Source organism: Tachysurus fulvidraco, chromosome 25 (genome assembly GCF_022655615.1).
Source record: "Tachysurus fulvidraco isolate hzauxx_2018 chromosome 25, HZAU_PFXX_2.0, whole genome shotgun sequence".
In the NCBI taxonomy this organism is placed as follows: Eukaryota; Metazoa; Chordata; class Actinopteri; order Siluriformes; family Bagridae; genus Tachysurus; species Tachysurus fulvidraco.
Window position 1 is genome coordinate 7,661,395 of NC_062542.1, and position 17,014 is coordinate 7,678,408.

The 17,014-nt window shown below is 36.3% G+C and overlaps 1 protein-coding gene across 1 annotated transcript; it reads left to right on the top strand.

The window, feature by feature from the left end:
• Positions 1–2,936: 2,936 nt before the first annotated feature.
• On the top strand, positions 2,937–16,443 carry cdh17 (cadherin 17, LI cadherin (liver-intestine)). Its single transcript, XM_027172487.2, has 19 exons — positions 2,937–3,035; positions 4,510–4,569; positions 4,811–4,906; positions 5,112–5,249; positions 6,274–6,412; positions 6,555–6,713; positions 6,795–6,953; positions 8,374–8,570; positions 8,671–8,802; positions 9,949–10,099; positions 10,218–10,433; positions 10,977–11,053; positions 11,138–11,329; positions 11,526–11,770; positions 12,427–12,557; positions 13,484–13,708; positions 13,843–13,953; positions 14,046–14,162; positions 15,711–16,443. Exons 2-19 carry the CDS (start codon positions 4,525–4,527, stop codon positions 15,806–15,808), a joined length of 2,628 nt encoding a protein of 875 aa, XP_027028288.2. The 5' UTR covers positions 2,937–3,035; positions 4,510–4,524; the 3' UTR covers positions 15,809–16,443.
• The last annotated feature ends 571 nt before the right edge of the window (positions 16,444–17,014 follow it).

Here is a 17,014-nt window from a genome sequence, read left to right on the forward strand (position 1 = left end):
TGGAAGCCTGGGTTCCTTTTAAAAATGTCTTTGTATTTTCGGCTGTTAACTGCCCCGGTCGCCACAGCAGATCATCTGGTCCACATATTTGATTTGGCACAGGTTCAATGCCCTTCCTGACACAACCCTCCCATTTTATCCAGGCTTGGGACTGGCACTTAGAGTTAACCCCTTAGCGTTTGGGTTAGTTCCATGCCTAAGAATTCCACTCAGGCTCTGGCAATAAGAGCACGGCATCATGATCCTGGACCACTAGGGAACTTAGGGAACCTTTATAAAATACAATTAAAATACTGTTTATAATTATAATCCTATTTAAATATTTAAACTGTTCTAATATTGCTTTGTAGTAAATATTAGCAAGAAATATTTCAATTCACTCTTGTCTTGTGTGACTGTTTTGTCCATAAGCATTACATTTGAGACCATTGGGGTCACATACACCTACTACATAAAGATTTTCAATCTGTTTTAGACAACTCCACATATTTCACTTTACTATACCTATCATGTATAAAATACAGTGGTACTTTGAAAACTGATTAGAAACAGATTTGTTGCTAATTTAATTCAATAGAGCAAAATTTGTGTCAAACATTTACTTACAATAAAGTTGACTGTCTCTTTAAATTGTAAGATTCCAGAAATTGGTGTAATAAATTTCCAGATTAGTCAAAATTAGTAGTTAATGAGAGTGTACCTGTGACTGTAAAAGGGCCAAACTTTATAGACATTGGCTTTTTGTCCTTAATACCAAGCAACTCAGCCAATTTAAAATAAATAAATTAATAAATGTTCAGCTCCTTCTTTAGGTTTCTCATTCCCAAACAACTAAAAGTACCACAAGTGTCTGTATACACATATTTTGCAAATGTAAGAAACAAGGGACTGTACTGATTGTTAGGAAAGAGACACAAAATAAGTTCCAGTGATAAACTTTAATCTACATTGTTCATGTGAGCCCTAAAAAAACAGGTTTGGAAGTTGGTGGCATCAGTTGCAACCTATTTGCTATTCAAGGAGTTCTACATCACTATGGCCTGAAAGTTTGTTACGCAATAAAAACATGGAGTGAATTCTGCTCCAATCAAACACAAATTTCACTGACTAGAATGGTCAGCACTAAATAAAAAGGAAAAGTGTTGAGCTTTTAATAAAAGAACATCATCTCAACTGGGAAGCATGGGAGTGACAGCATCGTTTTCTGGGGATGTTTGTCTGGAAAAGGAACTGGTTCATATCAGAAATCATGGCATCCTGTGGAAGGACGAAGAGAGGCAAATGTTGCCAAAAAACATTTATACACACTGAAGATCAAGCTCTATCAGAAACTCTGTGTCAGGTCTATCTTCTGTCAGACCTCTGCCTGATTTCTGTCACACTTTCTTGATCTAATCCAGACAAATCTCATTGACTGCATAGGAGGATATCTGCTGCTACTAACATGAGTTAACAAGCACAAGCAGACATGTAAACATAATTAGTTAAAATATATTATTACATTAACTTAATCATATAAAGTTGCCACTACCATCTGTTAATTATATAAAAAAAAGGATTGGACAATTGTTTTGGGTTGCATATTTATGTAAATTCTATGTATAGAGTTCAATAGTGTTTCTTTTTTTTTTTTACGTATTTTGTATAAACCTTAAAGAATTCACAGCTGTGACATTCAGAAATTGTAATCCAATTATGTTCTCTAATTCATTTCAATAACTCAACAAGTGAACGTAACTTTCAGCTTAAACTTGAGGTTTGAAGAAACCCTTCAGCTGTCATTGTGGCTTGAATGGTGGCCAATTCTGGCAAAATTTATAGCTAAAAAAATAAATCTGGTATTGGTCAATAACATACTTTGACGCTTCAACTTAATTTTTCAAAAGTTCAGGTCACAATTAAATGTCTCCAAAATGATGTGAGAAGGTTTAATATGTATTTTTGTTCAACTGGTTAGATTAGTCAGATTTCCTCCTGTAGACAATGTCACTCTGATCAGGTTGTTGTGCTAAATTTGGAATGGAAAATTTTCATATGCAATTATTATTTTATTTTATTTTAATATTATTTTATTATGCAATTTAAAATGCAATTTTCTCCTTTTTCAGTTGTGAGTTTAAAATTTTAGACCATTGTGTTTGAGATATTTGAAAAAAAAAAGGGAAATATATTTTAGTTCAGGACATTTTAAATTTTTTGTGATAAATTAACATCACTATAACATTTATTTTAATATACCATTCTCACATAAGGAGACACAATATAGCTCATGATCAAAACATAAATCTTTCCTCATGAGAACTTTTAAATGCAATTTGAATTGGACTTCAATCAGATTTTTGTTCATGGAAAATTAATGTTATCATTTGTAAATTATTCTGTTTCCAGGAACTCCTAAGTTGCCTTTGACCATATGTCATAAAAGGGGAAAAGCAATAATTCTGGGTCTGACCGTCATTTTTTCTTAATTAACATTAAGCTGTTATTCTGCAGATGAATGTAATTAGTTTAATCCCATGTCTGATCTGCTGGCTTATAGAAACAACAAAGTGCATGATGGTTCAATTATTTACAGACCGCTCTGTGACTTGGAATGTCTAAAGGAATGGAGAAAAGTAAGTGATGCTAAAAGAAAAGGCAGCGGTTCAAAGAGCAAAGTCTGTGACCTTTTAGTCCGGATTACTCAAGATGCATGTACAGATATAATCCGTTAAATCCACACATATTGTAATGTGCAATTCAGATCTTGATACACTTCCATATTTGGCTATGGCAAGACCCTGAGGTGATATAAAGACCACTGGGTTCAGCATGTGCACTTTTCCTTTCTGTGTTTATCAGACGACTTTTACTGACTTATACAGACAAGGACTCTACTCCCATGAGCGCTGGGCTCCACTCCCCTTAGCAGCGGAACCTTTAGATAATGATTAGGTTCAATAAAACGAGTTAAAGTTTCACTGTAGCAGGAAGTTCTCCAAGTTAGTGAGCTTCATTCTGTCAGTGCTGAGCCAGAGGTGGATCTGTCCTGAGAGGTATGTTTCACTCTCTTACTCCAATGTTCATTGTCAGATTTATTTCACTTTATATGGTTTGTCTATGTGTTTAAGTTAATAATATCCAGGATGGTGTGATAAACGTGGCATTGTGTTTGTGTGTGAGATAGAGAGAGAGAGATGTGAACTTGGTTTGACTTTGTTGAGGCTTTCCTCAAGGGTTTCAGCTGGCCTTGACCTTGAATTAAGTATTTTCACTGTAATGTCAATGTTTCAGATGTCAATGTTTCTATTTGCAATGTTATGGCTTGTACAAACTTACACATTTTAAGATGTTTTAACTTTCTAGTGCAAATACGTCATCGCATAGGAGAGCGAATATGCCCTAAGAGGCAGAAAGGCTTTCTAGGCCCAAGTCATCCTTCATTAATTCTTTCGATCACCGTTTCCTGCGTTTTAACTAATTGATTGTATTCATTTGATTCTATTCATGTTTTTAACATCCTTACAGCCTGCACATTTATATTGAGCTGTACATTTGATTTCAGTCTGCAAGTCATTAAGTACAAAGATAATGGTGGTAGTTATTGCTAGTCTTGATTTCTTTCTGATGGAATTCGTTCTAATAGATTTTATTGATAATTTTCTCATTTATCATCATCATCATCATCATGATGTCAGTTAAAATAGCTTACATTTATCTCATTGGAACTGAAGAATCATTCTTCATTCTACACTGTTATAATTACAATTTGAAAAAGTAAAACTTACAAGTGCAAAATATAAGAAATAAGATTAAAGTAAAGAAGGAAAGTGAGAGAATGAAAGTCTCAAAGTCACCTTCTCGCACTCTTGAGGCGTGTCCAAGTAGTTCACTGACACCCTCAACGCCTTTATTACTACTACTACTACTGCCAAAAATGTAAATGATTTTTTTTATATTGTTGTTGTGTGTTATTTAGTTTCTACATTAATAAAACAAATCAATTAAATCAGTTAAATACCTTTTTTAATGTAAAGTTGAATCCTTTACTGTGTAATCTATTACACCTGCAGGCGTTTGAAAGTGTATACTTAGACTAAGATTAAGTGGTTTGATTTCACATATCAGATCGGACTAAACAGTGCATTAAGGACATAGCAGCAGTGAGTCAGTTTTTCATTGCTTGGGCTTTTAAAGTGCGGACTTTATGCATGAGGTTGAGAGATACTTTTGGAGAGAACGAGAAAAATCATCATTCCTTCGAAGTGTCCATAGTATTTGCATTAAAGTGTATTTAAAAAAAAAAAAAAAAGTATAATATATAAACCTCAGTATTTAGTCCAGTAAGAACATAAAGATATATATTTGATGAGATTACAGTGGCATTGGTCATTTGTTATCAAATCATAATTAGGTTGTTCTACTATACACTTAAAGTAGCTGGGGATGTCATAGAGCCAATCTTATTTTTGTAATTATTCTGTAATTTTATTGTATTACTAATTCTGTAATTGTTTTTGCTTTTTTCAGGAATTATTTCCCATTATGGCAAAAGCACAGCTGCTGATCCTGAGTCTTCTTGTTTGCTCTGTAAGATCAAACACCTTGCACTTGTGTTGTCTCATCTCCTGTAAATCAGTAACCGTCTACTCGCAGCTGTTATTTTTAATCATTAAATAACTACTGTACACTGTCAATCAAAAGACACACGAGTACAACACTTTAATCAGCCTATGCTTTCTCTAGGACATCGAATGCCATGAATTATAATAAGGGATTTTAAATGGAATAAAAACGTATGTTTGGTTGGTTGGTTGGTTGTTTTATACAGGTTTATGGAGCTAATCTAGAAGATAGAAAAGGACCATTAGGTAATAAAATCTTGGAAGTGCCAGAAGCCACACCAGTGCCATATGCTATTTTTCAGGTAAGCAAAGATCGAGTGTGAATCTTACTGATATTAGGTTTTTTATTTTTTAGTCATTGTAATCATAATAATTTTATCTATTACATGAAACCAAAAGAACTAACAATTAGTGAAATCCAATAAATCCATTCCACCTTTTTTTATGCAGTATTTGCCATTCATTATTGATGTATTATTTTCCTTTGATAACTCTTTTTATGTCTAGTTTACATCCACAGTAGAGGGTGTGTCGTCATATCTCATAAGCGGTGAGACAGAGGGGAAGATTCAAATAAGCAAAGATGGCTGGCTGTACCTTGAAGAAGCACTGGAATGGAGCCCAGAAAAAAAGCACACTCTAAATGTAAGACAGATGTTATACTTTTAAAAAGATTTATGAATATAATGAGCTTTTATTTTGACTCATTTAATAATAGGCCAAATACACTTTATGGTTAGTTAATGTTTTATTACGCTATACAGAGTTTGTCAAACTTCCAATCGCGCTACCCGGTGCTAAGGTTCCTCTCCTGACCACCTTCATTTACGTTGTACTTTCATGAGCTTGGTACATTCTTTCATATATCAACCCATCCATCCATCCATCCATCCACCCATCTAACTATCCTGTAAACATGGCACGTGAAGCAGGAATAGATCCTAGATTGCGCGTTCACACACACACACACACACACACACACACACACACACACACACACACACACACACACACACACACACACACACAGACACACACACACACACTCACACACACTATAAATATGAACACTGTATACTGTAATACGAATTGTGTGTGTGTGTGTGTGTGTGTGTGTGTGTGTGTCTGATGATACAACACCCAATTTTGCATTCAATAAACACTAGACATTGTGTAGCAGCATGAAGTGTGTTGAAGTGTTGTTCAGCATGAGCACCATAGTATTTCTAATTACAGCAGTAATACAAGTAAGATTATCTTCTGAATAAATCATAATGACACACATTCTCACACGTTTAGGGCAAGTTAGCACATCTAATTTATGTAGTAGCATGTTTTTGTGAGAAAACGAGGAAATCCATACAGACAGTAACACAGAGGTCAGTTGTATCTGCTGTCCACTGTATCACCGTGCTGCCTTTACTGTATGTGTGGAAAACTCCCTGGATTTATACATTTACATTTACCTCATTTGCTAGACACCCTTATTTCATACAACTCATTCATACAATTGAGTGTTTGAGGGTAAAAGGCCTTGCTTAGGGGCCCAGCAGGTGGTCCTGGGATTTGAACTCATAGCCTTCCCACCTCACTTCCTCACTGTTATAGTTCCCAAACCCACAGTTTGTTGTGTTGTATTATTAACATTCATAAATGCATTTTATTATAGATTGAGGCACATTCAGATGCCGGTGACACCATTGATGGACCTTACACAGTTGTTGTCCATGTTGTGGATGTCAACAACATTCCTCCTATCTTCAGTGAGAACCAATATAGTGGAACTGTCAAAGAGCATTCACCTGCAGGTGAGATGAATCTGCTGAGATGTTTGGGTTACTGACAACTAGCAAAAGGACCTAGTGCTGAGCCTTAAGTACTTAAAAATATGTATTAATTAATTAATTAATTAATTAATTGCTGTGATCTTGTCTTTCTCTCCGAATGCAGGAGTTCCATTTGTACGTGTGTTTGCCTCGGATGCTGATGATCCAAACACACCCAATTCACAGCTGATCTACAGCATTGAGAGCCAAATCCCCAGCCATAGTGGTGTGGCTTTCTTTACCATCAACCCAAACACTGGGGAAATTTCCACCACAGATGAGGGTAAGACAACCATTCAAACGTTTTTTTTTTTAAAAAATGGAGAAAAGTTTGTGGGATTGTGTAACTATTTGTGTGTTCTAGGAGCTGCATTAATAAGAGCTAGAACTGGAATGATGTACAGTCGTGGAGAAACTCAGGGGAATGTTGACATTCTGAAGAAGAAGTTTGATGAATTCTGTACTCCGAAGAAAGAGATACCCCTCGACAACAACCCCTTCTTCACTTGTGTCGAACGTACTGGTGAGAGCAAGACACACACACACACACACACACATTTCATACGACTGTATACAGTGTTTATAGTGTTTCTAAGTGTTAGCTCTGTGTGTGTGTGTGTGTGTGTGTGTGTGTGTGTGTGTGTGTGTGTGTGTGTGTGTGTGTGTGTGTGTGTGTGTGTAAAATAATTCATTGCACCCTCCTTAGTTTACTACGGAAGTAATAAGAGGCCATGCATGAAATTTTTTCTTACTTTTCTCGTTATCTCAACCTCATTTCAATTTCAAAAAACAGTTTTCATGATCTAATCGTATCACGGGACAATCTTGTGCCTTGTGAACCTTTCTAGTGTATATCATAGTGTGCATGTGCCTCCGTCAGAAGTGCCGAACACGTGGAAGTTGTCAATCACAGGCTATGTTAGAGCTATTAAGTCATGTTCAGGAGAAAACAAAAAAAGAAAAAAATATAATAATGCATGGCCTTTTAGGACTTCCATAATCTACCGCTTCAGTCTGGATACCAAAAGTCTTCAGTTGCTTAACTGACTTGTCTGACTTGAATTGTTTAACTACATGTATGGTAAACTGTATGCCAAGCTTGTTTGTAATGGTTGTTGCAATCATACAATACTATTTTATACAAACTGAGCCTGAACACTTGTTTTTTTGTATTTATTAATAGTGATACTGAAATTAGTAACGTACTTAGTGTTAATTATTCTGGGTAATATATTGGCCATGAAAAGCAGACACTGAATTTCCATTCACTACATAGCTATACTAGATACCTTGGATCATATAGGGTTGTAGTGGGGAGTGGCTTATTTATTTTTGAAAACCACCTCTGTAAAATTTCCCTTTTTCTGTAATTACGTTCCTTTTCATTTTTCTCAGCTAGCCAGTTTTTCTGCATTATCGGTTTAAACTGTGGCCTCAGGTTGTAGCAAGATTCTTCAGTTCTTCCTCTTGATAATTTCACACAGCACAGTTTACAGTCTGCTTTGCCACCATTAATTGTGAAATGAATTTAGATCGCTGTCGTTTTGTGTTTTATGGTCATTAATTACACTAAGCTCACTATGGTAACTGTCACCTAGTATCATTGGACATGGAGACACAGGAAATGAGCATAGTATCAAAACAACAGAGATATTGATGCTTCAATATATGATAATTCAGTAGAATTTAAAGAAAGAAAATTTTTCAACCAAAGACTTTAACCTGATTAGATCCTGAAACTTTCTGTACGTGTCATTTAGTTGTCTAATGACAAAAAAAAAAAAGGAAACAATTTAAATAGAGTAAAAACTATCAGCCTTTCATAAATAGCAGCAATAAACTTTGGTCATTACAATATAATTCGCAAATTGTTTCTATGATATTTTTTGCTGTGGTGAATTCTGTATTTAGTGTTTTCTTGTATTTTTTTCTTGTGTGTGCAGAGAACAGGAAACTGAATGCCATACTTGATCCAGACTACGTTCTGATTGTGCGAGTGAATGATTTAGCTGGGGCTCCGAATGCGCTGAGCAGCATTGCAAGGGTCAATATTGCTGTGATTCAGAATTTGTGGGTTAATCCTGGACTGGTTACGATCAAGGAGAATTTAATAGCAGAGTACCCCAAGCTGATTGCCTCGGTCAGTTCCGGTTTCAGAGTAAAAATAGATCGTAAAATGAAATATAAATTTTGATTTGATTTTAAATGTGATCATTATAATCCTTTTCTGTGTGATTTAGGTGCGTGCCAATGACCCCAATGCAGTGTACAGGATCAAGCCAAAGGAGAGAGACATTCCATTGCCTTTCATTATCAATGAAAACGGAGAGATTTATGTCAGTGAATCACTAGACAGGGAGAGCAAGGACATGGTAATGTTACATACATAATTCTCAACTCAATGTAAGGCCCTTGCGAAAAAAATTCCAATTAGAATCTTGTCCATAATTATTAAATACTGTTCCTATAATATTTTCCCATTCCTGTAAGATTCCTATAGGGATTAGGACAAGACAATTTCCCTGTAAGATCACTTCAACAGCATTTTTATTATGGGATCCGTTTGGGTTCCGATTCAGGTCTAGATGAAAAGGTTTAAATCTTTAAAAGTAAGTTATTTTATACCATATATATTTAATAAATATATGATATCATTACCCAAAGCACCACTTCCCATTAATGTTAGTTAATAGTGTATTATTTTACTGGTGTATATTTAATATACTTCCAGGACAATACATGTACTTTACATTTATACACATAAAAACATTTGCCAATTTTCAATATTAGTAGTTTAATGCAAAGCTTTTGTTGGCACTTACAGCTTTCAGGTGTCTATGGTAAGAAGTCAAACTTAGAAAAACAAAGTTAGAGCATCCTAGCATTTCAGCTAACAAGGAACGTGGACTCAGTTGTTATGTTAACAGTAACTGTAAGACTATGTTTAAAATGTGAAGTAGAGGTACATTTTTCTATATAAAATCTTATGCACATATTTATATATGTTCATTTTTACACTTGTATTAAATGAATGCTGTTAGAACACTTTCATATCTTAGCAGGGATATTCTGCTCAAATCTATGAAGGTCTACAATAGTTTAATACTTAATTATTAGTGATTAATTATAACACATCAGTTTAGATTGATTTTGTGTTGTTTCATAGTGATACTGAAACATTGATACTTTTGAGTAGTGCAATAGACTCTGAGCAGCTCAGGTGAAGATTAGATGCTAACCTCTCTCTCTTTCTCTCTCTCTCTCTCTCTCTCTCTCTCTCTCTCTCTCTCTCTCTCTCTCTCTCTCTCTCTCTCGCTCTCTCTCGCTATCAGTCGCATTGTCCTACAAATCGCAGTGATTCACGCTTTAAAAAAACTCCACCAGTTTATGATGGTGGTCATATTGAATAACGCTTTTTTAGCACTTCAGCCTGTTTGCAATTATTTGTAAGCAGAGAGTTGCTGGTGTTAAAGCTGGTGTCATGTCTGTGTGTTTGGATGCAATTGTGTGTGCATTAGTACATCCTGATTATCTTGGCTGAGGATGAACAAGGTGTCCTGCTGGAACCTCCAATGGAGATCCATGTTGAGGTGACAGATGTGAATGACAATCCTCCTGTGTGTTCCAATGCCGAAAATGTGTTTGAGGTGCAGGAGAATCAGGAAATTGGTAAGATACATACTCATACACGTAGAATATCAACAGCACTGATACTTTACACACAAAAAAGAACTATTTCATTCTTTGAATTCTCTCTTCATTAGTGTACATCTTGTTGGTTTCTTAGATACCTACGTCGGAGATTTGTCGGCTCACGATGCCGATAAAGAGGGGACAATGAACTCGGTGCTGACCTACAAGCTTTTGAGCCAGACTCCCACCAAGCCATCTGACGGAATGTTTAATATCGATCAAGCACGTGGAAGTATCCAAGTGGCCAGACATAACTTCCGGAGGAAGGATGTGCCGCAATATCACCTCAAGGTTTCGGTTACAGATGGAGGTGAGGTAATAGTACTTCTCTGGTGGTGGTCTGTACATTTTAAAAAGAAAGATGTCATGGAAGCAAATTTCCATCAAGTATTATATCTACATGGTTACAAAATTAAGCTTCCAAAAGCATCTACAGATCTCAAACACAAACAAATGAAAGTGAAAAAGTGATGTGACGTGACATACGGCTAAGTAGAGTGACCCATACTCAGAATTTGTTCTCTGCATTTAACCCATCCAAAGTGAACACACACAGCAGTGAACACACACACGGGGCAGTGGGAGCAGTTGGGGGGGGTTCGGTGCCTTTCTCAAGATCACCTCAATAGTGGCCGGCCCGAGACTCGAACCCACAAACTTAGCGTTAGGAGTCAGACTCTCTAACCATAAGGCCACGACTTCCCCCAGCTGATGACCCAATGACACCTAAAACCCTTTAACAATTTTCCATTTATCTCTGTGTATAACAAATCACCATTCTTTTGCTGTTTTGGCTGGATATCAGATCGAGTGTCACCTTTAGTAAAAAGTCTTTACTTTTGTTTCTATCTAGTTCACAGCACTGAGTGTGATGTTATCATCAACATCATTGACCTCAATAACGAGGTCCCTGTCTTTGAAAAGAATGACGTAAGTGGCACAAATTTTTGGTTGAGATTAATTTGAATGTATCGTGTCTGTGCTTATTGGCTGTGCTTGTTGACCCTGATGCAGTATGGGAGATACAGTGTACAAGAATTAGCTCTACCCGGGACCACACTGCTAACCATTAAGGCCACGGACGCTGATGATCCAGGGACAGGAAGCTCTAAGGTAGAATACCACATCAGTGCGGGCGATCCGGACCATGTATTTGCCATAGAAGTTGATGATGCCACTGGAGAGGGCAGAGTCTTCATAGCACAGGTAGGAAGACTAGGCTCATCTAAAGTCAAAGATTCAGATGACAATTTTATCCTCAGCACTTTCTGTTCTAAATTTCTTTGCTTCTGATTTTTTTGTTTTTCATATACCCTGTTGTTCGTTTGTTTGTTTGTTTATCAAATAATTTGACCTCTTTGTCACTTTCAATCACACCTCTCTGCATATTTATATTTTTTAGCAATTGGATTATGAGGCTCAATCCTCCTATAAGCTGCAAATTGATGCCCGGAATCCTGAGCCACTGATAGAGGGGGTGGAGTATGACAACCGCTCCAGCACCGTCGTTGTCATTGACCTGCTCGATGTGGATGAACCTCCAGTTTTGAATCTAGATACTTTGATCGTCAACATCCCAGAAAATATCACTGTAGGGACCACCATCTTGACAGCTGATGCTAAAGACCCAGAGGGACATAAAATCATGTAATAATCCAATTCTGTTTAACTTAATTCTCTGTAGAATAAAATAGCATGCAAACTTAAACATTCAACATGGATAATATACAAATATACTGTAGCTAAACGAAAAATAGCATTAAGTATGCTTATAACGAAGCACATACAAATGAAATGTAGTAGAATACAGGTTAGAGCAGCAATGCTGGAAGGAGAATTGTGCTGTATAGTTTTATAACAAAGGAATAAGAATGTGTGTTGATATTGATCGTTTATTGACTGTGTGGTTTCAGCTAGTTTAAATGAGCTAGCAGGGAGAAAAAAGCATCAACTGTTGCAATACACCATAAGTTGTCTTATTTGCAGTTAACAAATGGCTTAAAATGGATTTGTGGAATTGAGAACTGCCACCAACAGTCATAAGAAAATTATTCACCAACTTCTCCAAAGGCAGTTTGCTTTTTTTTTAAAATGCTTTTGGAGGAGAAACCAGGATCGAATACATTAAGTAAATAAAAGTAAACCTTGCATGAAAGGACAAAGAAGGGAGCTATAAATTCTGTGAATTTTAAATGAAAGCGATGCACACTTTTCTCTTTACCGTGTTAATTGTTTGACCTGACCTCTACACTTAGTCTAGTACACTACATGGAGTAGAAATATTTGTGGGCTTTGTCTGTTAGGTTTAAGCTTGAGGGAGATAAGCATGGCTGGCTGGAGCTGAATGCTGAATCTGGCGAGTTGAAGACTAAAGCAGGGTTGGACAGAGAAGTGGTGGATCAGCTCACTGTCCAAATCATCGCATACGAGTCAGGTGAGAACGAGGCCACATGATATTATTAAAGTTGTTGTATTTATACCGGATGTGGATGTAAGTCTTTATTCCAGGAAAACTGGAACTGTGACTTTAAGGTGTTAAGGTTAAGGTGTTGGACTACTGATTGGAAGGTCATGAGTTCGAATTCCAGGTCTATAAATTGAAATAAAATGTCAGTCACTCTTGATAAGGGTGTCTGCTAAATGGCAGAAATGTAAATGTAGATGTGGTTGCTGTTCCATTGGAATGAAAACTCACAGCAAATTACATTTTATTTAACTTTTAAATTCTATTTTGAATATTTCAATAAATGTATACAGACAGTACTTCACTGCATGTTGTATTGTGTATGACTGTGTGTGCCAGTCTTGTGGATGAGTTTGGACACACTGTTTTATAGTAAAGATTACTGTCTGAATAAACCTATATGCTAAAGCAGCTACCAGTGAATGTCATCGCAGGTCGGATAAACACTGCAAAGACTTTGTCAGAATCTATCTTGGTATCGGATTGGTCCATAAAGTTGGACCTGACAATAAAGCAGTTGAATGTGACAATCAACAAATCTGTCATTGCTTTTGAGTAGAAACATGCTACTAAGAAGTATTGAAATTTGAAACCTTCCTAATTGCTTCCTGCCCAATCAACGTCAACATTATTAACATATTTAACAAATATTTTTCAGATTTGACTACAACCTGATTCAGAATGCTTTGACTTGTTGTTTTTTTGATTTCCACAATACCAAATAATCCTGTTAATCTGATGTCAATTTGTGTTTGCCCGAGTTGACTCAACTCGGGCAAACACAAATTGTTCAGATGTCAATCGCATTTCTTTAAATACAGTAAAATACAATATAATCTGCTACACCTACATAATGAATTGTTAATATACATGTTCCTGTGTTTGTGGTCTATCAGAGGGTCAGCTGCAGCAAACTAAGAGGGAAGTGTCCATCCAGCTGATGGATGTAAATGATAACTACCCTAAGCTACAGAAGTCTCAGGGATTCATCTGTGTGAAGAAGCCAGAGCCCTTGTTGTTGACTGCTGTGGACGGAGATGCTGAACCTTTCGGAGAACCCTTTACCTTCACTCTGCAGCCGGCTCGCAAATCTCCTAACTGGGAGATCACACCAGTAGACGGTAGACAGATCGTTAACTGATGATGAAAGTTCTAAATAAACTGCAACCAGTAACACAGTATATATGAAGAAAGATATTGTCATGTTTAATCTGGACCAATCAAAAAAATAAAACCATTGTTCTTTGTTGTGTAGGTACCTCAGCAAAGCTCGTTCTGAAGAAGAAGCCCACCACTGACCAGACCTTCAACATCGCCATCAACATCAAAGACAACGCAGGTGTAGGTATTACACAGAAGCTCGAAGGTAATTACCTCTTTTTATAGCTTTTGTTTTGTCTGTAAAGTGTAGTGTAGTGTAGTGTGTTCATTCCCTCCTCATTTCTTTTCTTTTCACAGTTCGAGTATGTAACTGTACTGAGCTGGGTTACTGTTACATCGAGCCAGAGAAGCATGCCTGGAAGTTTAGCGTGTCCACTACAGTGGCCATTCTAGGAGGAATTTTGGGATTTATCGGTAAGATACAATATATACACATGAAGTATCGAATTAGTTTGACCAATTTTATCCGTGTATGTGTGCGGCTACGTGTGGGAAATCTTCACACAACCAACGTAATCATTTTCTTTGTGTATTGTTGTGAAAAGTGTAGGTTTTCCTGAAGTGAAATATGTTTTGCTTTTGGGTGACTTTCAGTGAAAATGGAGAAAGTTGAATTTAAAGATTTCATTCCAATTGCACCAAACATAACCTCAATTACCTCTACATTTATAAACAAGTCTTTTAAATAATAATAAAACATTACTGCCAATGTATTAGTTCATAGTGAGAAATGGTATAAAATTAGGTATGAAATTCACTTGCATTTTAACATGAGCCTCTTCAGCATCTCTTCACTCAACTGATTTCTATTCATGCTACACTTGAAGGACAAATTATTTATTTAGTAATCTCCAATGGATCTTTTTGTCAGAAGTTTAAGCACACTTCTGGTTTGATGATGATGAATCATGTACACAGCCAGTGGTAATTAAATGTATTAAACATGTTTCACTATGGCATGTAACTATCCAAAAACCTAAAGTAAATGGGAAGAAAAGCACACTTAGTTAGCAAGGTTTTAGACACACGTTTAAGGTTTGGACAGATTAACTGAGGGTGTTAACATCACATGCTGCTTTTGTTAAACTGACACTATAGTCAGATGCCAGGACACAGAAAGAAACTTGAAACAAAATATTTCCAAAATGTGTTTGGGTAAATTCTTTTCTTAAATTTAGAGATGGAAAAGTATACAGGTACATTGATATCCAGGGTTTTTCACAAACCTCCACACATATTGGTTGAGATAATTGGTAATATTATACCTGTACTTTTGGAATCTGGTATTGTTTTTTTTTGGCTTCGATAGATGAAACTTCAACAATAAAGAAGTTTTTCAGGACCAAAATTACTAAACGTCAGTTCATTTTAAAATTTGTAATGGACTTCTCCATCTACAAAATGTACAGTCTTCTGAAATGAAAGCTTTTATTGTGTAAATTTACATTAGTTATTGCTAACAGGTGCCTTTGCTTTTACTTATTGTACTATAAGTGTGTGCTGTTTACACTGGCAAAGCTTTGTAGAGTAACATCTTGAGGAGCACGAGAAGTTTAAGAGAAATTTCATGTCTCAGAGCACATGTGCTAGCCTTCACCCTCGCTGGTTAGTAGCAGTTGGAAGTCGAATAAACAAATTGGAGTGAAAATGGGGGAAAGTGAAATCCAACATAGACGTAGAGGAGCCAGCAAGCACTGGACTTAGAGGACAATATAACTACAGCAGCAGGACGTGAACTGCATTGGGACCAAAGTAGAAGTAGACTTACATATCTAAGGTTAAAACAAAGATGTCTGTGAATTTTTGATACCATTGAAGATCACACAGTAATTATAAAGATTAATATGCAAGTTGTGACCATTCAGTTAATGGTCGATTTATTTATTACTAATTCGATTAATATGCTAAGACCATTAAGCTTTTACATGTCAAAAACTTATTAATGTTTCTACTGCGTTGCAGTTTTGTTCCTGGGTTTTGTAATATGCCGCTCCAAGAAGAGTGAAAAGAAGAGGAAGGAGAACGCGATGGCTGATGGGGAAACCAATGCCATGATGTAGATGCCATGCTCAGTTACGCACATACACACACCGGATTATTCAGTTCACATGCAGTTTTGATAGCATGTGGTCTTTTTGAACTCTTGTGTTTTTTGTATTTTATTTGGCAGGTAATATAAAGTAAACAAACCGTTGAACTATGCAACACTGTGATGCACTCTACCACTGGAATTGTCCATTTCTGCTTTAGAAAAAAAAGGTTTAGCTAGCAATTAGTATAAATGCTTTAAAACAGAAATACACGGTATCTGATTTAGCCAAGGGTTGGAAATAACACTCCATCTGCTTTATTCTGCTCTCCATCCTGTAATTTCTCACCTGAATGGCCAGTGTTTTGTGCTGCTGTTGATTTCATTTGTTGATTTTGTGTGAAGGTGTGTAGCACATGAATCTGTGCTTACTTGGAATGTAACTGCTTGTAGTATTATAAAGAGAAGACACTAGATACTGTAATGCTGTGTAGATTAATATATTTATTCTTATGAACCTAATCAGTCAAAATATACAAGTTTTATTACTCTTATTCCCTCAACCCAAAGTCTGGTTCAAGTCAGAACTAAGAATATATGTAAAGCCAAGCTATCCTGTACTTCATTAACCATATGCACTTGTCTTAATAAACATCTGTGACTGAGTAGATGTTTTTGGTTTACTTATTTATAGAAGTACACATCACAAATGAGTTCATCATCTTCATCACTATTAAACAGAGCTGCTGAACGTTCTTTCAATTCCTGGTGACGCATTTGAACAATAGTTTGAAAATTAAAATAACATCTTCCTTGGATAGAGCACGTGTTAGCAAGCAACTCTATGGCTATCATGGGCACAGACCCACACAAATCGGGACAGTTTGGACTAAAAGATTAGATATTGCTTACAGGTGCTTTGGTTTCTACTTGTGTGTTGTGGGCACTGGAACAGCTTTGTAGAGAAAATAGACAAAATGTTAGGTTACCATGTAATGTATCATGCACAGGACGTTTAAGGAAAAAACATTTTTTTTTAAATGAAATACATTCATAACCACCTCAGATTCCTGTTCTTTGCTGACAGGAGTGGAATTCAGCATGGTCTCCTGCTGTTGTAACTCAACACCTCTGTGTGAAGACAGATGGTTTTTCAGATCACCAAAATTATAGTGAGATTACACGAGTTAGCATTTCCTTCCATTTTCCTCTGCCCTCTGTTATAAACAACATGTTC

Excerpts from the sequence above, each read along its gene's own strand:
- cdh17 (XM_027172487.2), top strand. The coding sequence starts at position 4,525 with ATGGCAAAAGCACAGCTGCTGATCCTGAGTCTTCTTGTTTGCTCT. Across the intron at positions 10,434-10,976 it reads GGTTTCGGTTACAGATGGAG|TTCACAGCACTGAGTGTGAT; the intron begins GTGAGGTAATAG and ends GTTTCTATCTAG. Across the intron at positions 13,709-13,842 it reads GGAGATCACACCAGTAGACG|GTACCTCAGCAAAGCTCGTT; the intron begins GTAGACAGATCG and ends TTTGTTGTGTAG.